Here is a 25,189-nt window from a genome sequence, read left to right on the forward strand (position 1 = left end):
AAAGAGTCAAATTCTAAGCTCCTTGAAACGTTTGAGGCACATCGACATGTCAAACACAGAGACAAGATAAACTGGGCACTGAAAAATTAATTTCGGGCATGATTTTGAAATTAAACTTCTTCGACTATGTACGTGAAAGAGAGCCAGTAATTTATTTTTTTAAAAGAAATCATGCATTTATAAATGATTCAGACACATTATATCATTTAGGGACATTAGGTCTTATTGGAACTATTAAGAAAGTGAAACACGAAAAGTTTTTTGAAGAACAAGTGCGAAAAAGATTGGGCATTAGGCGCAAATAAACATATTCTAGCAAATGCTGTTTGTAAATTAAAACTCTGAACTAAAAAGGAACGACTGTGATACCTAAAGGTTGCGTTAGTTAACCTGCACCTTAAACCCTTAGTAACAAAAACCTGAAGAATGAGAAAATAACCAATCAGCTATGGAGTTTAAAAACGAGCAACAATCAGCCTTCAAAACAGAATTTCTTCAGTCTATCCAGTTGGAAAAGTGCTGCCATATACATTTCATTGAAGAAACACTATTGAACAAATTACAGGTAGCTGAAGCTATGAAGATTCAGCTTTTAGTCTTCCTGTTTTCAAGAGTTTCATAACGACATGAAATCCACGGTATTTCTTCAAGAGAATTAAGTATTAAGTTAGATTTCTCGGTATTAAATTGAATTGATCGGTAAGGATGTCAGCATGAATTTTTTGCTCGGCAAAAATCTGTCGCATGCAACATCTTATACGGTAGTCAGATATATCATCGTCTCTGATTCCTTTCGATTCCTTATTAAACCTTGGTTTACAAGGAAATTATCTTTCAGAGTGTAGCTGAGATATTACGTACGCTGTCGTTGATAGAAAGGTGCGCTAAGATGATGGGAAGTGACGTTTTATGTTCATCCGTATTAGTGAGACATATTTTTTCAAGTATTTTTCTACCATCATCTAAGAACCAGGGAATAATTTTTGAAAGTTAAGGAACCCCGAGACACATCCGAATTTTTGCAAAATCGGCTCCACGGATACTTCCAACTTCCTTCACGAGTAGACGAAGTCATGCAAACACTGAAAAAGCCCTCTATTACTTAATTGCAATCTGTTTACAGGTCAACGAATTAAACTACTTTCTTCATATTATTTTCCCTTTTAAACCTCAATTAAAAGTCAACGTTCTTATTTATTATGCACTCGACATTTTCCTGATTCTTTCAAGGCTTTTCTCGCGTTTTTCTGAGTGAGTACTTTCTTAGTCCAAACTTTTCAGGACTAACAACACGGGTGAATAGTTTTCGGTCTTCAGCGTCTTAGATCAATTTCATTTCCTTTCCTGGGAAAAAATGATCGCGCTTCCCTTAAAATTAATATTTGTCCCATAATCAGGCATTTTTAATAACAATAACTGACCACACGACCACCCTTTAGTTATGAAAACCTTATTGTGGAGCGAACAAAGCTCCCTGCGATTCAGTGTCTATTCAAAAACTAATCTACCTAACCTTAAAACACTTCAGAACCAAATAACGTAGAAGATAATTACCCTTACCAGGTGCTTTAAATAAAGAGATTTCATTCCTACTGTCGTGCTCAGTTGTAGATCACATTGGTAAAGAACCCATACTTAGTAGCCGAGAAACAAATCACCTATGTGGCAAATTATTCATGACAGTTTTTTAATAACTTGCATGGAGTGTGATCTCTTCGGTGATGCCAAATTAAATCTACTGAACACATAAGACTCGCCGACAGATGTTGTCTAAAAATGTGAATACTTTCTTAATTTTACTCGCTATGACGATATCGCTTCATGCAGGTTAGATTATTATTCTGCCTAAAACAAGGAGACAAATATATTTGGAATAGTTTCTATTTTGTTCTCTTCTGTTTTCTTTGTTTGTTAATTTTATTTTTGTTCAGTGTATTCACTCTGAACAAAGACAGAAAAAGCCTAAGCTATGCCTTATTAGAAGAATCTTTACGAAAAAAATATAATCGCTACGAGTTTTACGAAATTGGTAATTATCCAAACCAAGATAAACATCTATACATCTCATCGATATTCAGGGCGCGTAAGAAGCATCAGGGGGTAAAAAGCTTCTAGCATTCATGCCTTTTAGGGTGCATCAGTTTGAAGCATATTAATTATTGTGAATACTTTTTAAAGATTAAGACCGGAAATGCACGAATCTTCAGATTTAGATCTTATGAAATTTGAACAAACATTATTAAGATCAACTTAAAAGCCAAATTGTGACAAAGAGTCAGGCTCTGTTACCTATAACATGTTTTAGCGAAAGGTTTAAAGAACTGCTTTTTTTCTTTAAATCTTCATTTGGCCCATGATAATTAATTTTCATTTCGAAACTGTAGAAAAGCGTTGTCAGGTTTTATGTCGATCCAGCCGAGCTATTTCAGTCAAGTTTAAATAAGCCTCTCAACTTCTTTTTAAAATACAAAGGTCCGCCACTGGCCATCTTATCCATCCTATGGGATCGAAAAGTCAAAAACGTTCATGAACAGCATTGCAGAGACGTGAGTAATTACTCTGAGGTAAAATTTCCCTTTAGGCTTCTCCAAAAGCTATTTCCCTAAAATTTTATCCGTTTGTATTCATCTTACTTCAAAAACTTGGGTTGTAAAATGACAAAATACTCACGAGCCTCTTGTAAAATGTATTTGTTATCCCATACTATTGCAAGAAGAGTAAGTATTTAGACGAAATAACTCATTATACCGATGTGAGGAGAAGAGTCTTGTGCCAACTCCCCCTCCTCCCCCGCCGCCTTTGATTCAGACGCTATGAGATTGTTGTACAGGGAAGGTTGACGGGGGGTGCGGGTTTCTCGAGCAAGGGCCAAGGAGATGAAAAGCCCCGTCTATGCTTCACTTCACGTCTTTTCAAAGAACTTTCGAGCAAAGTTGGATTTTTTATTGCGAAACAATTATCACTTCCTTTCTGCAAGAGATTGTAATAACAGGAACCGACTTGTTTCAGTTGTTTTCAAACTGTGCTAGCGAATAATTAGCCCCATCAACATGACAAGTTTTTATATAACCACACACGACAAAATCCACGAATACTAAAGTGTATTTTGACTTCGGCTTCAAAGTGCTCAAGCTCCAAATTACCCTTTTTTTCGGGATATGAAAGGGCTTTAGTACAATTTTATGGAAAAAGGGTCAAGATTTTATCCTCACACTTATTCAAATCTTCTCTTCAATAATAATCACTGAACTATAGACATGTATGATCAGAGGTGACAAGAAGCTAAGACTTGAAAGATAATGGGTGCTTGACGTCTTTTCCCGAATCTTTGCTCAACAATTTTTTTTTTGAAGATCAAAAATTCCATCTCATACTCGGGACAAAGATTTTAAGGAATAATATGAGTCGAAAAAACAGTTTATTTTGGTTTTTTTCCTAAAGACGCCAACTTGTAAAATTTTAGTTTCTTATTTAAATTACCCGAAAATTATATACCTGCCAACATGGTGCAACTTGAGCTGGTTACTTTCAGTAGGTTCTGAACGATTCCTTTAATGCAAGGAGAATCTGAGAAAATGTGGCAACGGTCATGTCCCTGAAATTTCTTCAGCTCATATTGGTCATCAGACACTGCAAGACCCCCAACCCCCGCACCCGCTTCTGCAAATTTCGGTAAATTTCCTGGACACATCCCAGATTTCCTTTAACTTTTGAGAATGTTTGCAGAGTTAATAGGGACGCAAAATGCCTCTTATATCTACAATTCACTATCCACTAGGCCTGTGTTCAAGGCCATTCAACGGCCACGTGAGTCGTAAGTGAATCTTCCGTCTCTAACCAAGGGAGGCAACGTTAAGAGGGTTGAGAAAGTAAGGCAAGAAAAGAGACTGAAAGGATACGGAAGCAAATAAACCAAAAACCAAAAACGAAGGTCAGAAAATTGTTGCACTGAACTTGAGGATTCTCGTATTTCGGTGAAACATATTTCCACGTTCTTTCCCCAAATAAAGTATTATTATTTCTCAATGTGTTATTTTATAACTTAAGTGTAACTAAGTAAAGAGCCATTACTGACATCTAGGAACCAATTTATTGATTTTAACATAAAGTAATTTTAACTGACACTACTGACTGAAAACTCACGCAAAATGATAGTTGTTATGACAACTACACCTTTCTCCTCCTTTTTACATGGAAGAGCGTGAGAGCCTCCTAAAAATTTATTCTAGATGTTGACAATAGCATTCTTATCTAACAAGTAAATAAGTTTTTCGGAAACTTAAACGTGTCATATAAAACACGTTGGCATATATAACCGCTTTTATGCCCTGCTCTCTGAAAAGAGAAACAGAACCTAAATGACTGAATCTCGTTTTAGCATTCGTTAGTCTCCTCTCAATTAATCAACATCTGGAAACACATTACTTAAAGTGGCCACATCGACAATTTGGCATCAACCCTGGGCAATTTTCTTCAGTTACTTTACAGGATTCCGCTAGAAGTGAAACTGAACCCTTTTCAATTGACTGGAAATCCTAAAACCAATACTAAAACAATAAAAAAATGACGTATTCCAATGATAAAAACCAAAAGACACCAAACGTATCACAAATTAGTAAAACACACTTTTCGCGAATAGTTTGCAACCGGCGCTAGTCGCGGTAAAAAATGCAGTCTGTGTCGTGCGCAGCAAAATACGACCCAAAGGGTGGAGAAACAAGGATCTAACTGTGAGTATGAAAATTGAAAGTTGCTTTTTGTTTTGAGCTGACAAAGAAAAAACAAATTGATTACATGATAAACCCTAACAGTCAATTGATAAGCGTTCCTATAATGTAACACGTGAAATCTGAAGAACTGAATTCACAATAGTTTCTTTTTAAAATTCTAGCTAGTCCTATTTCCTTGCATGTTATTTAATGACTAATTATAAATTGATGATTTCAACCAAGATACGACTACGTTCATGATCGTCACACAGTCGATCTAACTTAAAGTTCCAGCGAAAGCTATTAAAAGAACTCTGTTCCAGTGTGAGTCCTGATCAGTGGTCAGACTGAGAGCCTTTTTGGTCACACACTCTATTATAACACCAATTATTACGGCACCAGTTCGCTCTGTAGGCGTATCAGTATTCCCAGTCCAATGAATGGACGTGGTTTTGAAACAGAACACCGAAGAACGACATAATATTTGATTCCTATCCTTACTTTTGCTTTCACGTATTTCGAGAAACGAGACCGAATCATTGATGAGATTTATCAGTGAGACCACAAAGCGTAAGAGTTGTGCCCTCGCCACCATATTTCGGCCCTCTCTTTTACTACTGTCCGGATCCTTCCAACCTAAGGCGTTATTGAAAGCTTTGAAACATTGAATCAAGAGTATCATTCTAAAACCAAAACAAAGATAAAATATATGTAAATAGAGGATTCTGTTGATAATCAACAAATGAGGCCATACAAATCCCAAATCAAATAAAAGTTTTTTGGATAATTTGTAACCAGCGCCAATGGCAGTAAAACTGCAATCTGTGTCATGCGAAAAAATGCAATCAGTCGGCCCAAAGAGCGGCCGGAAAAACAAAGATACTGGGTCTAACTGATTTTATTGAAATTGAAAATCGAGTCTGGTTTTGACTTCAGTAAGAAAAATGAATTGACAAACCCTCGTAGTCAGTTGAAAATCATTCTTGAAGTGCAGAAAAATATGAAATACTATTTTCACAACATTTTCTCCACGAAATACTTACTAGTCCTCATTACCTGCATGTTATTTGTTAATTAGTTCTCAATTGATGCACATGCCCATCTGATAAATTGCTCAGAGAAGAGCCGAAAAAAGAACAAAAACAGCAGTTTTTATAGGAGCGTGATCCTTATGTCAGGAGATGTTCACAAAAAAAATATTTTCTAGAAAACTATGTTTGTAAATCTAAAATCTGAACTCAAAAACAAATGACTTTAATTCCTCAGGTTGCACCGTTTGGCCAACACCTTAAAGCGCTCAGTAACTGACCTTGAATATTAAACAAAATATCATTCAATTCCGGAGTTTAAAGACTAACAACAATCAGCCTTCAAAACAGAATTAGCCTTACACGTTAGAGAAAGTGCTGCCAAGGGCATGTCACTGAAGAAAAGTGATGATCACTCTACCATGTCCATGCCTATTAAAACAACATTCATTCTGCTGATTTGTCCCATTGTTAAAAGATCCACCCCCTCCCCCACAGGAAAACTGTTCATTAGCTCCACCATTTCCTCCAGAGTAACCTCCACCGCCTCCAGCTCCACGGTTAACTCGACGTAAACCACCGCCACCTCCAAACCCACCCCTTCTACTTCCACCCTCTCCTCCCTGAAGATATCCTTTACCTCCTCGACCAGAAAAGCTCCAAGCACTTTGTCCATTACTGTAGAAGCCGCCGCCGCCACCACCTACAATAAACGAAAACTGAGAAGCAGATGTCTCATAAATGGCTTCTATTTGACTACTTACTTAAGAGCGTTTAAACGATGGTTCGCAATATTATCAACTTAGTGCACTTCTCAATTTTAGAATTTTATTCAAAAATATTATTGGGTAGTCAATTGCTAGAAATAGAACAGCTTATCAGGACAAAAGAAATGTACATGAAGTGATGCGTAGGATTTTTTAAAAAACTGATATGCCTTCGAGAAAAGAAAAAGCTTCAAAGTTAGAATTAGTAATTTCAATAATTAAGTTCTGATAAATCTTACAGTCGTCCTCTTGTCCTGATGGATTGAACCTAATGATTGTTTTGTTTTTTTCTTCTTTCTCCGCGTACCTGAATATTTTGTACTGGCGTTTCCTCCATTTCCGTTGCTTCCTCCTGAACCCAATGGCAAGTTATACCCTCCATTCCCTGTTGTGTTTATGGACGCATCACATCCTGGATGTTGTTCCGATATATTTTTAATTCCTCCTCCGCCTCCAGCTATAATCAAAGACTTGTTGTTTTCTCTCACTACAAATGTACCTCCTCCACCTCCGGCAGTTTTTGGGTTTGAATTCCCTTTTTCCCCTTTTTGACCAACAAGCACATGAATGATCTCATCTTTGGTCAAATTAAAGTTTCCAATCATTCGTGCCCCTCTCCTTCCGGTTTTGATAAAACTGTCCTCACTGTACCCCCCTGAGGCTCCTATTGCTTCTATTCTGTATTCACCAGTGCGTGGCACAATCCACAATTGAATACCGCTGGACACTGTTACTTGTCCGTCATGGTCTTGATCTTTGTAATGACTACCAATCGACTTTGGACCCTCTAATCTAATCTTACCAAGATTTGTAAACACAGCTGTAAATCCTGCATAAAACCATAGAATAAAAGTAATGTTGTTGGTAAGAAATTGTCAACACATTGATTGCCGACCTGAATCAAAATGGGGTTTTTGAATACCGACGTGATACTTTTATAAACTGTGCGGTTGAGCCATCACGAGGTTTTGTTGTTGGGGAATCTAAAAATCTCAAGAGAAGACAAGGTTTCCTTTCCATTCCTACAATTAGAGTAGCTTTTCTCGTCAGATTATTCCAGTTTGTGGTTCGGCGATCACACGTGACAGTGAAAAGAGGAGAGTAAAGAAGGAAGGAACTCCATGTCACCAAAGCTGATGAGTCAATTGAATAATACTATGCAGAGAAATTTTCAAATGATTACAACAAGTTGTTCAGGATTTTATTGGTTTTTTGCCTCTCTTCGCCCTGTTATTGGTCCAGAAAACTCGCGTCAACTTGTAGGAGCTCGACTGTGATTTAGATGACACACAGTAAACAATATCCAAGCGCTCGCTTTCGAACAGGAAATGAAGCATTATCTGGTGTAAATTACTAGTTGCAAGAGGTACCCCTCAATCGTTATTGTCATTCAGGCCTTACCTTGTACACAGCCATACAGTTCTACCCTCATTGATATCCAGTCCTGCCACTCTACTGGTTTAAAACGAATGTAACGCGCTGTGATTGGTGGGTTAAGGTCGTGATAAACCACGGTATTCTGATCAGTGTTTCCGGCAAAAACCTTTGAATAAACAACATAAGAGGTTTTCCATTAATTCTTTGATAAGAATTAATTTTATGAATATCACTTATTCATTAACTTTACGTCAGTTATTACGATGTGAAAACAGTCCCACAACTCATTCATACGCCATTCCTATAATCGTTCCTCCGGAGGGCTTAATATCATGCAATTATTACCGTCGGTGTGTTTGCAAAATCCCTGCAAATGATGATCCAAAAATACTTCTCTTCTTGTCTAAACGAGAATCAATACACAAGAAATCAATTTTACCTTCGTTGTGTTTTGTCCTGGGGCTGTATAATTGTAAAACCTTTCAGTATCGTTGCTGTACTGCAGATTGTACTTTGTAACCCACTCTCCCTGGTGTCTATTACTTCCTTGTGTTGCCACACGTGTCACTCGAGTGTGTAGAATAACCAGATCAACTTGGAGCCACTGATCCGTATCACTATTTTCAGCTGCCCAAGATCCCGCTCTGTCAGGATTTACAACATGAAGTCTGCTCTCAGTGGCGGAGTGTTTAAAATCTCTCTCTGAAGAGGTGCTTAACTGTCCATCAGAGATTTCACCACTTTGCATGCCGAGAAATCTTCCACATTCTGTTTACGAAAGGTTAGCGGACGTTTTACAAATATAACTTATCTACAGCAGCGAAATAAAAGTAGCTATGAGATCATGAAGTAATCAATCAAGCGTAGTTTACACCGAGCTAAAAAATGTCGTTAACACAATCACAGAAACTTTCAACGAAATGAAAAACCTTAAAGAGCTCCTATGATCATATCAACTGTAATGTATACAATGATTATCAGCATTAAAGGAAAGCCATTTTCATTACCTTTCACGCATCCATACAGTTCCACTCTCAATGATATCTCATCTTCCCACTCCACTGGTAGAAAACGTATGTACCTTGCTGTGACTGATGGGTTCAGGTCGTGATAAACGACACTGTTCTCGTCTATGTTTCCGTCAAATTCCTGCATCATAAGAGATGTGAATAAATGTTGAGTGTTTTTATTTAAAATGCGCAGTACGTGCCCGCCTTGTACAGATAAGAATTTAAGGTAAACCGTAAATATATATCACGAGCGATTTGATTCATGAAATTTATCCCATGCCACCGTACGGTAAAATGAAGTCGAACTTTTTCTACAGATATCTATCTGAGGTTAGTCTAAAACTGGATCAAGATGAGATTTGTACCTGGGCAAAGAAAATGGTAAATGTATGAAATTTTTATACATCGTAACAATTTTCTTGAACAATTGCCGACTCATGCATCGTAACAAATCGAGAGACGAAGCTGATCTGATTGCAAAGAGGACTGTTTGTCCTAACAAACTACTCCAAGAACGTATTGGGAACTTTCAGTTAAGGAATGAACTTGGCTTTGTGTACAATGAGCAGCTCATGTTTTAGAACCCTTCCAGGCTTCTGATCAGTTTTACCTTTGATATGGTTTGTCCTTGTTCCGTGTAGTTTTGAAATCTCACTCCAAAGTTGCTGTATTGTAGCTTGTACTTCTTCACCCATTTGTTATGTTGATGGGATCCCTGTGTTGCTACTCGTGTTACTTTAGTGTTTTGAGCCCTGAGATCGAGCTGAAGCCACGGATTAGTATCATTCTCATCAGCTATCCAATTCCTCTCTGTGTGATGTAATCTTACAATTTTCGCGTTATTCTCTTTTTGGGACGAGAAACTTAGCTGCCCATCGGTGATTGCACCACTTTCCATACCAAGTGTTCCAAGACAACGTAAATCTATTTTAAAACAAAAGGAATTCTAAAATAATCAAATAAAAAAAGAGAGTCGCAACATCTTAATATACCTTAAATTGCTCACACGCCATTGGTAGATATTTTCCATTTTACATAATCAAGTACATTTTGACTTCTGCTCACATCAGGTGTATTTTGTTAATGAGAAAATATCTCCTTAGTTCTGATTATATGTTTGTGAGTAAACGTTGTTGCGAAGAGCTTGGTGTATAATCTTCCATTTTAACAGATCAAGAGCATCAGATCTCTTTATTGATGTTATCAGGCATTTTCTCACATAAAACTTTGAAAGCCCACAATATATAGAAATCTCGTTTTAATTATTTTTTCTGCAAATTGTTGGATTAATTGATGGCGTTCATCCTTTATCCGAAATGAGTTGATGTGAACCCAAAACGGGCGAACGTTTTTAAAGCGGTGTTATTGTGTCGGTCGCTCATGATGAACAACAGATATCAGTTTGACTGTGTTACGAAAACGTGTCTACTTGCTCGTGGGTCAGAATACTTCTAAAACATTCAACGAACCTGACTAGAATAATGCTTGATCAACCTTTAAGGTAAAGGTCTTTCTAGAAATTCCCAATTACATGTAGAAACTTGATTATAGGGAATTACGCAAGGCTATTTTTTGCCGATGAGGCTTACATAGTTAGCTTATTATGGAACTTCTTGAACCTTAGAAAAGGTAGTTAAGAGTGACGCTTTAATACTTGGCATGCGTATAAAAGCTTTTTGAGCGGGAAGGTATCATTTTCATGAAAATATCAATTACTGGAATAAACCAGTTTGTTGCCGCTACCAGCGATGCCGAGTTCCGAGACCAAAAGGTCCTTTAAAAAAGATGCTCTTAACAGACAGCTAATTCGGTTTTTGAAGCGTAGAATTGTAATATATATATCATTTTAATTTTAATTAAATATTCCTTTCTTTCAATGTTGAAATGGGCTTCTAGATTGGGCTCGCACTTTAAAATTACCTCTGATGTTGTAAACCTGAAATGCATTGGCGTCCCCAAGACCACACTTCTTAGATTCCTTAAGTTTTTTAATTTTCCGCGGTGTAGTAGCATTTGCTGAACACGTGTCATTATTCTCAACTGCAAATAACCTGTAACCTGCTCTAATTACAGCCACTGCGCACTTTGAAATGAAGCTCCCAGGCTGTGCAGGGTAAATTCCATTCAAGATAGGATCGGACACAGTCAATTCATGGGTTAAACGACTTGTACCATCCAATTCGTAGCATCCAACACTTTTATGTCCTGAAAGAGTAAACAGCAAGTAGAGCCGTACAACATTGTAACTATCAACTAGACCGGGTAACAAAAATGTAAACAGAGGGGGTAAGTTTCAAAAGAAACTATGGTGCTACGTCGGTGGGAGAGTATAACAAACCGCCGTAAAGAGTTTCAAGCTGAAATTCCGAGCGTTAGCTCTTCGTCAGAGCGAAGGACGAAGAGATAAGAAGCATGGTGACCTCTATTTTTTTTATTGTAGTTTTTGAAACAGACATTGGTAAGGAACATTGAAGGAAAAATTGTTCGAAATTTTTTTTTTCTGAGGAATCACCTGAGGTCGTCTCATATTCACTTCAGAGATCATTTATATGTTCTTTTCAAGAAACATTATTTGCATGTGCATTTTATTTTGCCATTCATACTTTAGATCAATGTCGATCTTGATCAAAGCAACCTCGCACCTACCCCTCCCCAAACCCAACCACAGTCAACTCATAAACAGCTTGAGTTAATGTTGGGTCTGGGGAGGGGTAGGTGTGCAGTTCCACGTTGCTTACGCTTTTTCAAATTTTTCGGATTTTTCATGATCTGTAATAGAAACTTCCTCCAGAAAAGAATTCAGAGAAAAAAAAACGGCCCAAAATTTCACTACCTTTCAATCCAAAAATGAAAAAGTTCCAGTAAGTAGGAAATTGTCAGTTCCCTTGGGTTATTGGAAAATTCCCCTCTTAAAGATTTCGAATAGAATCCAGTAATAGGTCTGCAGCAAGTGAAGTATGCAAAAAGCAGTTCTCTGCAGAAGTCGTGGTCTTCTCGAAACGCAAATGATTGCTCCCACACACAAAGAAACGCCTATCCATCACACATCAAACAAAATGGGTGTATAAGCGACAATTCGCCTTTAATTTAAGCAAATTTTATTGAAACAGAAGCTTTAGCAAGATTTCCTTAAAACATAATATTCCAATATGCACGGAATTCTTTCTAACCGAAAACAGCAGCATAAATAATAACTGCCGCTTTGTTTTAGAAAAGTATGGGGTTATACGGAAATATTTGCAAAGCTTTTTAGGGCGACTAAATCCAAATCACGGGGATCCATAATTCCAGCCTTGCGGGGCACTGCGATTGAAGCATGGATAACTTGGTATAAAATGTTTAGTACGCTCTTACCCTTAATGTAATAGACATGATTGATTTGCTTTCCTCCTTTACCACCAGGCGGACATTGCTGTGATTGGTTATACTTGTGGAAGGCCGTTATGGCCGAAGCACCGGCTTGGCATCGTCCACCATCCTGAACCGCAAAGATGTGAAATCTTTGCCTCTCGGCAGCACGAAAGCATTTGTCGATGGAATCATTCCTTGTTGAGTAGTTACCATCCAAGATATCATCTTTTCCTTCCAATGTTTCTATGGCAGGACTGGTTGTAACGTCTTTGAAACAACCAATTGACTCGTAGCGATTTGATGCTATTAAATAAAGTTTCAAAGTTTTCGTCAAACCTTGAGTGAGACGGTCACTATTCTTAGTATGATTTTCTTCTACCATTTATGGACAAACTCTCTCAGGTATCTTGTGAAATATTTAATTACGAATTCTTCCTGTAATAAAAGCGGAATTGTGATTATCCCGTCTATCTTTTAATCTTATCTTTTAGTCTTGGGAATTAATGATCAGAGATTTCACATGTGGCGGATAAGAAGATGAATACAGTAGTAAAAAGAGGTGCGAGAGCATTAAGAAAACCTGAGGATCTCCCGACAAAGGAGTGTCTTTTCTTCAGGATTTAAAGCTACTTGCAAACAAGTATTTATTGAAAAAGGAATGTATTACATAAATCTCAGATAAGAGATGACAAATTTAGTGGTTTTTGAAATTTTTGCTTGCAAAATTTTAACTCTTTTACTGCATTGAGCTCTAATTCTCCGTCTCTTGGTGTTTTGTATTTTGAGGCGAGAGAGAAAATTTCTCTTGGTCTTTGGCGCTCTTTAAAGGGTCGCGAATACCCTTTTAAACTGGCCTATCGGGGTGTCTATGACAAGCCAATTGTCCTCTTACGGAGTTGGGTCTCCCTAGATTTTTTCTCCTTTTGGTTTGTCTGATGAAGGTAAATGATTTGATGCGTTGTTTTTTCGTTATATTGGTAAGCCTCTGCAGTACCTAATTCACCATTTAAGAGCGAATGCCCACTAACACCGAGCAGGAGATGGCACATGATAGAGAACCAATTTCCTTGATAATTTTTTAAAGATACCCATTGGTAGGCCAACGAACATGGTGAGTTTAATTTGTTTAAATATACCTTTTAAAACCAAAAAAAGTTAAAACTCAGAACACCCCACGTGTCATGAAAACAGCTGAAATAAACATATCTCATCCCCTCTCAAACAATCTGCTCTGATCTAAGTTGCATGGCATTAAAACCCTGTTTTAAGCATAGAACTGTCTCTTTGAAGGTTAACCAAGTTTTTTAGTCAATTTAAATACCTGTAGATTTGAATTGTTACGCCACGGGAAACTTTCAACGATCGCTAAAAATTCGCGTACTTAAAATTCTCTATTTCGTGCACTTTTTCAAGCGACATTTTCCTTGCCTGGTAAAGCTCTGAATCGCTTGAAATTTCGAATCCTTGGAAAAGGAAATGTTTTTATAAAAGCAGGTATACAATTAATTTCCGGGCATTCAATGAGTACTGGGCACCGTGGCTTTAAAAATTGGGAAAGTCACGTCAATTAACTGTCAACAACTGGTAACAATGAACGTATGCCTTCAACAAAATATTTGTATACTTGGAAATTAATCCTTTTTTACAGTTAGTCGCAAGAAGCCTTCATCGAAAAAACTGCAGTCGCTTTGCCAGGAAAGCGCATGTCAGCGTTGAGGAATGAGTGGCTAAGCCAATGTTATTGAAATGTTCCAACAGAACTTTCATTTAGTCATGCCGTAAAGTTCGTCGGGAGCATGGGGAGAAAATCTTTGTCGCCGTCCTGTATACGCTCTAGGATTGTTAACGACGACGACTGATTATAATGAAGTGTGTCAATTAAATGTGCCCCTAAGATGGATAAAATGGTGGTAACCCTATTTTCACTCGATTCCGATTTTGTTCTAATAGCTGTCTCTGAAGCCTTTTAAGGTGGGATATTCGTGTCGCTAATTTTGGAATTCATTTACTGATGTCGCAACCTCGTTCCCAAGGTTTCTCCCCTTCCCACCCCAATCTAAGAACTAAGTTGTCGATGTAATGAAATGGTCGCTATTGTTTTTCCTCGATGTTGTCAATTTGTTCATTTCCTTGAAAGCCCTGTAAAATAGTTCAGCTGATGGCCTACAACACATAATTAGTAATTTAATGTTCTGTTTTACTTTTTTAGCTGCTTCTCATTCCTCATGCAGTTAAAACCTCAGGGTCTAACAATCGCATAATCACACTTTTTTCTATACGCTTTTGTATAGATTGGATCGATTATTCAACGTTGCTTCCTTGAAAAAGAAGAAGAAAAAATACACGAGTATAAGAGGTCGCAATGTTCACCTTTGGGAAAACGTGTGTCACTGTCTCAGTTTTTCATGCTCAAAGCATGAAAAAGTTCCAATAGACTTACTTGCTGACTGCTGTAGTATATCTACATGATGGGAATTTAGGTTTCGTCTATTCGTGTAGCTTCTTGTTATTTTGTTTTGCTTCTAAAAGATCATGAAAAAATAAGCTGGGAAAATTGAAAAAAACCGTGTAAGTTGATCCGGATCAGGGCGACACTAATTTTGAAATGTCCAACGATAAAATACTCACGGAAATAAATATTTGGTCAATATCTTGTTCAGAGGATCTAAAAATGCAGTTCTTCAGCGCTGTGGATTACTGACGACCAAATGGATTAATTAGAATGTTAAAATTTTACAAATCCTTTATTTATTGACTTCCGGTTGACACACTTTTGTTGTGATAACCGCTAATTTTGAGAGGCTTCCTACCCGGCGCTGGTAAAAAGCCCGAAATTAATTTTTACACCCCATTTTAGACCAGCATTGATTCTCTTAAGAATGTCAATTTCAAGTTCTCCGATGTTTTACCGGGTACAAAAAATGTCTCTTAAAAAAAACACGCTAAATTACAAATTATTCGAAGGTGAATTTTAGTTAATTTCATTGGCTTACCATGACCTCTAAATTTTATTCACTGGCGTAAGATTGAAGTCAAGTTACTTGCAAAGCAGGAAACGGTTCTTTCTATGATGCGAATTAAAAAAGGCGAATTCTATGGGAAGGTACCAATCACGTATTTTTCGGATGCCTTTCAGGACATTTTGGCTCGTGACGGCTTTTTTTATTTTATGAAGGTTTAAAAAGATATTTCTGGAAAAAAATCCTATCACTTTTCTCAAGCTACCATAGGGTACCGTCAGAGAAAATATGAAGAATTTTGATTTGTCGAGATGTACCACTAATTTCCATTTTCGCTCGGTTTTAGTGGACATTCTCTCTTCAATGTATACACTGAGTCTATCTTGTTGTGCTACTGAATGATTAACGAGGAGTTAAGAGAGAGGGCACCTCTACATTTTCATTTGCTTCTAGTTCGGCAGCAGTGCTCATCAGCAACGTACACGAAGGTGCGATCCAAAATTATTGAATTGAACCTTTTTTATCTCACCATTTATGCAGGAAAATGGTCTGGCATGCTAATATTGAATTTTTCTGCATATGGCTTGAAAATTGTCAGTTTGCACTCCTTTGGTGTACACATGATCCACCCAGGATTCACCGATCAGACGACAGTTCAAAACTCCTTCCTTAGTGCATAAAATCTATCCCAGACCACCTTGTCGAGTTTTCCTTTGCTTTTGAGGGCGCCACTCGAGAGAAAATGAACTGAAACTCCGGAACCAAATGAATGCTTATCCGCCATGTCTTTGGTTAAAGTGTGAAGGTATCAATTCGTGAAAAGATTTGATACTTGAATACTGACCATATTAGCAATTGCTATTTTTTTTTCTTAATACGCCCCCAACTGAAAATGGACGGGTGATCTAGCGCCTAAGTTTCTGAAATAAATGCGTCCCAAATGGTAGCAAAAGGCCATTTCTCCTCCCAGTTCACAGCATACAACAATAGCTATAAGTACTAACCTAAATTCACACACTTGTATTTGACTTCCAAGTATTTATATGTGCCTTGGCATGGATCATGACCAAAAACTGAAACATCTGCATACAACTCGCAACTAGCTTCTTCGTTGCACTTCAACCGCACGATGAAAAGAGAGTTCGCAGCTTTGCAGTTTGTATCGCTAACTGTGGAATGATTGCAAGTGTTTGAGTCCAGTCTACCATGATTTGCATCCACGACTTCGATAGTTCTTTCGTCATTATCACAACCTATGGTCCTATTTCCTCCCTCGCAAATGATAACAGACCATAATTTCTCTAAATAAAGGAGGAAACAAACAGCACTATCAATACGCCAAAAGTTTTGGAATAATGTTCACTTGTAGAGCACCCTGCAATTTTGCTAGTCTCGTGCCGGCGTCTGTTCAACCAATAACTTACACGTTGACAATACTGCGTTTCTTGTCTGAAGCAGCCAAGTTTACATCAATTGGTTTAACAGTTAACTTTTTTTTTAATTGTGAAAACATTGTTTGGTACCTTGGCTTGTTACTGACCTGTGCAGTTGGTTCCATTTCCCTCATATCCATCTTTACAAGTGCATTTGTAAGATCCCAAGGTATTGTTACACTCAGCATTTACATCACAGTCGTGTTTTCCTTCAGTGCATTCGTTGGTATCTAAATGAACAAAAACCAGTTTTGTTTTCTGGTCATTCCTTTTTGTCACATGACAGGTATCATCGACAAAATAGAGAGTATGGTATGTTGCAACTGATTACGTGTGCAGTCAGTTCCATTTCCTTGAATTCCATCTTTAAACGTGCAATTGTGAGATCTTAGGGTATTGTTACACTTAGTATTTACATCACAGTCATGTGTTCTGATCATACAATCATCTAGATCTAGAACACGAAAAGGAAAATAAATAATGTAAATGAGACCGTTTTTCTAACTAATCTGAAAAACTGAAGGTAACAAATGGGTTATGAATATGTCAGAACTAGTCGCCAGTGCATTTAGTTCCATTTCCTTGAAATCCTTCTTTACACGTGCACTTGTAAGATCCCAGGGTATTGTTACACTCAGCATTTACATCACAACCGTGTGTTCCGTTCAAACACTCATCTATGTCTGAGACAACAAAATGAATACCATTAGGGCATGAAGGTTATTTCGACTTGCTGTGGCTGCACGAATTTTCGTCTTCACGCGAACGTTTCCTGTTGTCAGATAAGAATACTTACCAGTACAGTTTGTCTTATTTCCCTGATATCCTTTCTTGCACCTGCAGCAGTACGATCCAATGGTGTTATTGCATGTCGTATTACCCTCACAGCCATGTTTACCAGACAAGCACTCGTCTATGTCTATAAAAGGAAAGAGAAGACAAAGGACTTTATCTAAGTTGATTTCCTTAAAGATTTTCATTATTTTATGTTTTTATCTAGATATGGGATCACGTCTGATCTTTGAGTAAACTTTGTGCTCAGTTTTTTTGACATTCGCTTCGTAAGAAAAGAAACTGAGAGATTACAGTTACCTCCCGTAGATGGTGGGTAAGAAACTGCGTTAAAAAAATTGAAACTGAATGAGATAAAAAACACAGATGAGTGATGAATCCCTTTCCAAGATGAACCATGAGAAGCAATATAATTGTTCATATCTAAGTCCTCCTTTGAATTATGAATAACTTGTGCCATTCTAGATTATTCTTCTAGCAAGCCATGAAAGGCAAAGGCTTTCACCTGTGATGTTCTGTGACTATCAAACTATTGAGGTGTTCGCGATTGTTTGGTACTCACCCCTTTCAAATAAGTCTGCCCAATCACCTAAAAGAACTTCAATTTGAGGGAGGGGCCTGCGGAGCTTATCACTGGTACATTATGTTTCTGCCTCAATAAAAATATAAGACTCCTTACCCTCATCACAGTTATGGCCTTTAAATCCAGATCCATCAACACACAAACACTGATAGTCTCTGTCTGTAAAGCCAGCTTGGCATGTTGCATTATTCTTGCAGGGATTCTGCTTACAAGCATTCTTAGGAAGGAAAGGAAGAAAGAAACTTAAAATGATTTTGCAGGCATGACAGCTCCCTCGCATGTGTTCATTTGTTCCCGTTGCAAGCGGGGTATTTAAGAACAAGTCTCTGTAAGAATCAAACATCTTGGGAAATGAAAATTTTCAATATTTAATGCTGTCACTGATGAACCAAATGGCACAATCTTCTCTGTTATTAGCTTGATAATCTCCACAGACTAACGTTATTGGACTGAACGATCTCCTTTTTCTTCCTGGTGAGCCGACCACCTCAGGGGAAAATTAAAGAGACCTTTGACTTCCTCTCGTGTAAATCTCTGGGAGATTGCGTTATATTCATCTTTCTTTAAGCTTGTAAAAGATATCCGGGAGAAAAGTATGGAAAATAATGGTGATGGAATCGCTGTTCTTTTTCCTGAAGGACATGAAGCAATCCAGATTTCATATTAACCATAGGGAGTTTCGTTCAAGTGACAAGTTGCGATTTGCGTGAAGATAATAAGTTGTTTGAGAGGTGGAATTAATCTTTTATTTCGAACTTTTTTATGATACTTTCTTTATCAAGACGTGGAAGGAAACATTGATTGACTCGATAGCACTGCGGCGGTGATAAGTCTCTCCTTGTCATATCTTATGCAAATTTTCTAACAGTTTTCTGACAGTTTCCAGATGATTTAAAATATCTTAGTTACTGTCACAAGGAAATGATAACTGCCCGAATTCAAATTGCTATTGTTGCAACTAGGTTTTACATGTAGTACTGCCGCTGACAAATTACGATTTATACTCTTAGATTCTCAGTGTTTACGAGCGTTCAATCCAGGCTTTCCTCTTTTTTTTTTAGTTGTTTTTAATTCAGAAAGCGGAAATCTGCTGATATATATGAAAAATAACCATTTCCTGTCTTCTTTGGAGCAACCGATGGAAACTTTATGGAGAAATACAGCGTCACGCCATCGTGATAACGTACGTTTCCATGACAAATGACCGGTGTGAGGATACTTTCGTGTAGATCAGCCGACTTCAGCATGTTTCAAATGACATACAAGTATATCAGTGTATCTTCAGAGGACTTCGGGTTGCTCAAATTCCCATGAAAGAAGGTGCAGCACTCGGAATCTGGATGATATGCACACGATTTGAGGTATATGTTTGTAGTTACGTCGAGTAGTCCTCCATGAAGGTTGATCAATTTTTTTAAAAGATGACAGCTAGAGGCGAGATTTCTCTTCGGGATATTGCTCATAAGATAACATTCTTTCAAAGCCTCGCACTTTTAATTTGTCTAAAACATTTGTTGTTGAGAACATTAGATGTAAACACCAAACGCCAAATTATGCAATATCTGATTTTGAGCTTTTTTTCGCGAATTACCCCTATAAAAAGTAGAGGCAGGCCCGCAGAGATTTTTACATATTTAAAAACAAGAATATTATAACCAGCTAGGTGGGTAGTTTCAGTTCCAGAATCGGTGCGCTTTTGGAGAAATTCATATAAACGTTTTCCCTGTTTTACCCGACAACAAAAATGACCGAAACTGTACCGAGATGAATAATCTATTGGTGTATTCACATTCACTCTCAGGGAAAATTGAATAAATCAAAGTGAAAGCAAATAATGTCACTATGTATGGTAGAAGTGGCAATTTGTAATGTTGTATTTAGCTTGAGATAGAGAAATAAACATTTCACTCTTCTTTGCGACGTTTTTGTATGAAAATGAGGGCCCTAGGCCTCGAACAAGCAGCCGTTGTTACCATGGCAACAAGAGTGCTGCGACCTTTAAAAAGGGCATTTTTGTGCATCCCCCCTGAGTGCCTAACTGCATGCAAAATTTGAAGGGGGTTTGAAAATTTTTATTTGCCAAGTTTGATTCTTACAAAGACTTGTTCTTAACAGAGAGGCTGGGGTATCCCCTATATTAGTGCGGTATCTTCTCGGACAAGGAATATTACTTTTAGCCCATAGAATTCATACTCACCTCTGCTCCGCGGTAAATACAACTTTTGTATTCCACCAGGTCTTCATCGTGTTCAATAGTCGCGTTATTTAGATCACACTTATGTTTTCCAGACGAATGTTTTATCTCACAGAAGTTATAACTGACGCAGTTAGGTTCCAAGTAGCATTGAAACATGCAGAGATCCTCGTTGACAATGTCAATAGTTCGAACCGTGTGATTCTCCAACCGGAAGCCAAGTTTATGAAAACTGGTAAATTTTAAATTACGGCAATTACCTGGGGAAAAAATCTATTAAGTTAGAAAGTTGCTTTGTGGCACTAGGAACTTTTACTTAAACTGGAACTTTACAGCAGTGTTACTCCTGAATCATTGCTTTAATTTGGATTTCGGTTTTTTGCCTTGCCTAGAGCACCAGTCGAGTGACTTTAATTATTGTTCCGAATGATAGCGGCAATTTTTAACTTCTTGATGCGATCACCTACTATGATCAATCGATCAAACGACGCCGAAGTCTAAAATCAACCCTTGTTGATATGTACAGTAATTCGTGTTTTCGGGAAGCTTTTGTTTGCTCTCGGCTAAAAAACTCAATTCATGAAAAGTGTAAGTGTGTTGTTGTGTAGCGTGACTTCAGATTTCGACCATACTGATTGTTATCAGCGAGAGATAATTAAACTCGCTGACGTATAACTCAAGGAGTTAAAAACACCTCTGTATATTAAAACCTTTTTTTACCAACTCTTTTGTTACTATTTAGGCCCTGGCTTTTATCTCTAAAAATGTAACAAATGTTTTACATCCGTAGTGAGCATTAACAATGGCTAAGAGGCGAACTGACTAAAATTTACCCTCGAGCATGCACATTTTAAGGGCGCAATTGAATGTAACAGGAATAATAAACCCTAAATTGTTACATTTTGGTCGAGTGAAGTAGAAAAACGATGAAAGGAATCATGCGACTGCTTTTAAGAATCTGATGTCCAAGAAGTAATTGACAACAAAACTTGAAAAGCGATAGAAAATAGGACGCCGCATGCTGAAATAACGTTTTTTTGCCAAATTAGTTTTTCTGGAATTTTTCTTTCAAGCCATAGGGTTAAGTCTGCATTTTAACGTCATCTTCTTTGAGAGCGTGTTTCCGAAAATTTCCGTTTTCGACGGACAACTTTATTATTCAGATTGGTGTTGATGGTACGATAAACTGAAAGAATAATTCAGTTTGCTTTTTAAATTTACTGTGAAAGTGAGGACTCAAAGTTAGATGGTGATTATCGAGCCTGGGGAAAAATTTTCATGTCAGTCAAAACAGGATGTCTGCATCAATTTATGATGAATTCCTTTTCAAAAATACATCCTCTGTAGGTAACACGTCCGTGTTTTTCCATTAGACGGAATCTACACTTAGCTACTTACTTTCCTGTATTCGAAAAATACAATCAAACACATTTATTTCCATCAACGCAAAAAAAACAAGGTGGTGTTTGCCACCATTGTTCTCACACTTTTAGAAACTGAAAAACCTGACGGCGTTAATTTTTGAAAATTAAATACGCTGAGAAACTCCTCAAATGGACGGTCAACAATCTGAACTTTGATCAAACAGGACTGCGTAAAATTTTCCGTGAGAACCACCTGTTTAGGTTGAAGGCCCTCTTTAGGAAGTACACTGAGTGTATGTGTGTATTTATGTATATATGCATGTAGAGCTTCCTTTCTGCAGAGGCTCCCCGCAATCCATAAAGTCATCGATTTATAGGACTGTAATATTTGAATCAACTTAAGGATTAACTTTAGAGCCAGATTTTACCCAAAAGGCCAAGTTTTTATGCAACATGTTACAGCCCAAAGTAAAACTTGAAGCTCTGTTGCTTTTTCCTCTCTTTTGAATTCTTTTCCACGAAACACTATTCTAGTTTATAATAAAGTTCGGATATAACGCGCGCTGTCATTGGTTGAAAGAGCGTGCTCTATGAGAGTATAGAGCATAAAACTGAGCTAAAGCTGTCACGCCATCTGCCAAATTGTACCATGTTCGACCTTTTCCGGGACTTTTTTTTACCCTTTTTCCGATAATTGAAAGTGAAATTTCGCAACAAGCGAGCCGGCAAGTAGTAACAGAAGAACCAAAGAAAGGTTTGTAAACATACCAGGCGCCGTTAGTTACGTTATTAAAACGTGGGCAGATACCAAAATCCTCAAAGGAAAAACAAAATAGACATTCCGAGTTTTAAAGATTTTCACGCTCAGTTAGATTGCAAGCTTACGTACGGTAATGAAAATCAAACACAGCCAACACTCGTATAGTATATAAAGTTCAGAGTTCAAAAACAAAACAGAACAAAACAGAAATGATGAAAAATATAACCAAACTGACATAATTGTTAAAATTCATACTAATCATGACGGTGTCTGAGCAAATATGATCATGCTGAAGTCCATCGCGGTTCACTTATCATGCCGCCCTTCGAGTGAAAAAATAAGAGCTCACTCTGATATCCTTTCCAATGTGTTGAGTGGAAAGTCACTTCAGTCACTGCAGCCGAGTTTTGCGGCGCTGTCATCCGGAGCGATTTTCATGTTCCGGTGAATTCGGCTGTCGTTCATTTAAAAAACACTCGCCTTGAACTGTGTGTTTTCTACCTTGTCATGTGAAAAAACCCGCGTGTTTTTATGAGCCATAATTCGGCTGAAGTTCACTGAACATTTCACTTCAAGATTCTGAATTAAAAACTTCAGGCAAAAGCGTTAAATTCGACCTGCCGAATTATTTTAGTTTGTAAACTATCGCAGAGTGTGAACTTTGATGGTTTTTGAACTTTGATGGTTTGACACTTTTGACAGCTTTTGTCTTTTACAGCCAATCAGATTATTTGAACCATTCTAACAGGGATTCTGATTGGCTTATTGTAGCGTGCTCTATGAGAGTATAGAGCATGCTGACGACACTGTTCTTCGCTTTGGAAATAAAGTTTGTTTTGAAAATTGAAAGTAATACATGGGGAATTTAACGGATTCTTTATTATAAAACAAATAGAGAAGCCTTGACTGTGCTCTGTTCTGTTATAAAGCACGCAGGAAGCGGCTAGAGCACGAAAGAAGTGTAGGGAGAAACACGAGACGTAACTGAGAGACTATAGTTATTAAATAACTTGAAAAGCTGCACGTCAAGCTTTCCTTTGATCCGGCCGAGCCATTTCAGTTGAGTTCAACAAGTCTTTCCACTTGTTTTAAAATTCGTAGATCTGCTTGTGGTCAACTTATCCATTACGCCGTGTCAAAAAGTCGAGAACGTTTATCGAAAACATTGCAGAGACCTGATTGATTACTTTGAAGTAAACTTTCCCAAAACCCATGTTCCCTAGAATTTTATTCTGAACTTCTTATGAAATACGATCGTTGTCTTATGCCTGTCTAGTGCGAAACTTGGTGAAAATTAGTTTATTATCTTAAATATTTCGGGAAGAAGTTTGTGTGGATATCTCAAGGCTCAGTTATATTGATAAGGATAATAAAAATGTGACAGAACGATTCGGTAAACATTTAAATAGTACTCAAACATGAGCTAGGACATAACCGTAGGAAAATCTCACCTTGTCCTTCTGGTATTAGAGAAGCCAAAACGGTGAGAACATAGCAGTAGAAAACAAACAGCATGTTCCCACAAAACGCCCCCTATAATTCCAACGAACAGCTTAATTGAGTTTTTCAACTTTATGCCGGGAAACGTCAGACAAATTAGGACAGCTGTAGTTAAATATGCGTTCAAATACTCTACACTCATTACTTTCGGCGGGAGATTGTCACCATAGCAACCGACTCGTCTCTGTGCAAGCGAATAATTAACCATATCTATAAAGATGAGTTTCTACATAACCACACACAACCATCCAAGCGGATATTACAGTGTGTTTTGACTTCAGGTTATAATTACTCAGGCCCCAAATATTCAGCTTTTTCAAGGGACCTACAGGACGCTTTGTTACAATTTTACAGAAACAGTTTGAAAATTATGTTCCATTATTTAACTATGTATTTACTTCAATAATAATTACTGGACTATAAACATACATAATCAAAAGTAGCAGGAAGCTCAACACTATGATTTTACGACTTGAGACGATTTTAAGTTCTGGAAAGCAGGAACTCTTAATTTTTAAAAGTCTTTAATAAAAGTCTTTCCATGAATGTTCGATCAGAAACAGCAAAATTACCATAAGACAATTCCCAGGTCTCTTTGCGATACCTCTACAGGAGTACCTGGGCTTACCTTCCTTTCTTTCCTTAAATTACTTTGAACGTTTTCTAAATTCACCAATGATGACCAAATAATCTCCACAAAGAAAAATGAATAGCCTTCTTTATGTACAAAAGTATATATCGAAAGTGAATGGAAAAAAGTCAAATTCTAAGCTCCTTGAAACTTTTGAAGCACGACGACATGTCACGGTGTATGCAAATCAAACACAGAGACAAGATAAACTGGGTACTGGAAAAAACCCAAACGGAAAGATTTAACAAAGACCCTTAAGTCACATAACAAAACGTTTTGTTAAATGTGATAAAAGGTGTCAGCTTCTCTCAAAACAAGTTAACAGGAAAGTATTTACAGTACTGTAGATTGTTTCTAGCTATGATTAAAAAATAATGCCCGAGTTCAAACTTCTTCGACTATGTGTGTGAGAGAGCCAGCAGTTTATTTTTTTAGATAAACCATGCATTTATAAATAGTTCAGACACATTAAATCAATTAGGGACATTAAGTCTTATTGGAACTATTAAGAAAGTGAAACGCGACAGGTTTTTTGAAGAACAAGTGCGAAAGAGATTAGGCACAAATAAACATATTCTAGCAAATGCTGTTTGTAAATTTAAACTTTGAACTAAAAAGAAACGACTTTGATACCTTTGAAAGGTTGCACTGATTAACCTACACCTTAAAACCCTCAATACCAAAACCTGAAGAATGAGAAGATAACCAAACACCTATGGAGTTTTAAAAC

General features: G+C 37.4%; 1 protein-coding gene across 1 annotated transcript; it reads right to left on the reverse strand.

The window, feature by feature from the left end:
- Positions 1 to 6,129: 6,129 nt before the first annotated feature.
- Positions 6,130 to 23,896, reverse strand: LOC131785858 (uncharacterized). Its single transcript, XM_066170759.1, has 15 exons — positions 23,780 to 23,896; positions 20,208 to 20,464; positions 18,107 to 18,227; positions 17,432 to 17,554; positions 17,196 to 17,318; positions 16,967 to 17,089; positions 16,743 to 16,865; positions 16,207 to 16,503; positions 12,246 to 12,545; positions 9,502 to 9,815; positions 8,889 to 9,030; positions 8,321 to 8,649; positions 7,906 to 8,047; positions 6,812 to 7,333; positions 6,130 to 6,440 (listed from the first exon to the last, which is right to left on the reverse strand). Exons 1-15 carry the CDS (start codon positions 23,841 to 23,843, stop codon positions 6,130 to 6,132), a joined length of 3,291 nt encoding a protein of 1,096 aa, XP_066026856.1. The 5' UTR covers positions 23,844 to 23,896.
- Positions 23,897 to 25,189: the final 1,293 nt, after the last annotated feature.

This window comes from Pocillopora verrucosa, chromosome 8 (genome assembly GCF_036669915.1).
Source record: "Pocillopora verrucosa isolate sample1 chromosome 8, ASM3666991v2, whole genome shotgun sequence".
Classification (NCBI taxonomy): domain Eukaryota; kingdom Metazoa; phylum Cnidaria; class Anthozoa; order Scleractinia; family Pocilloporidae; genus Pocillopora; species Pocillopora verrucosa.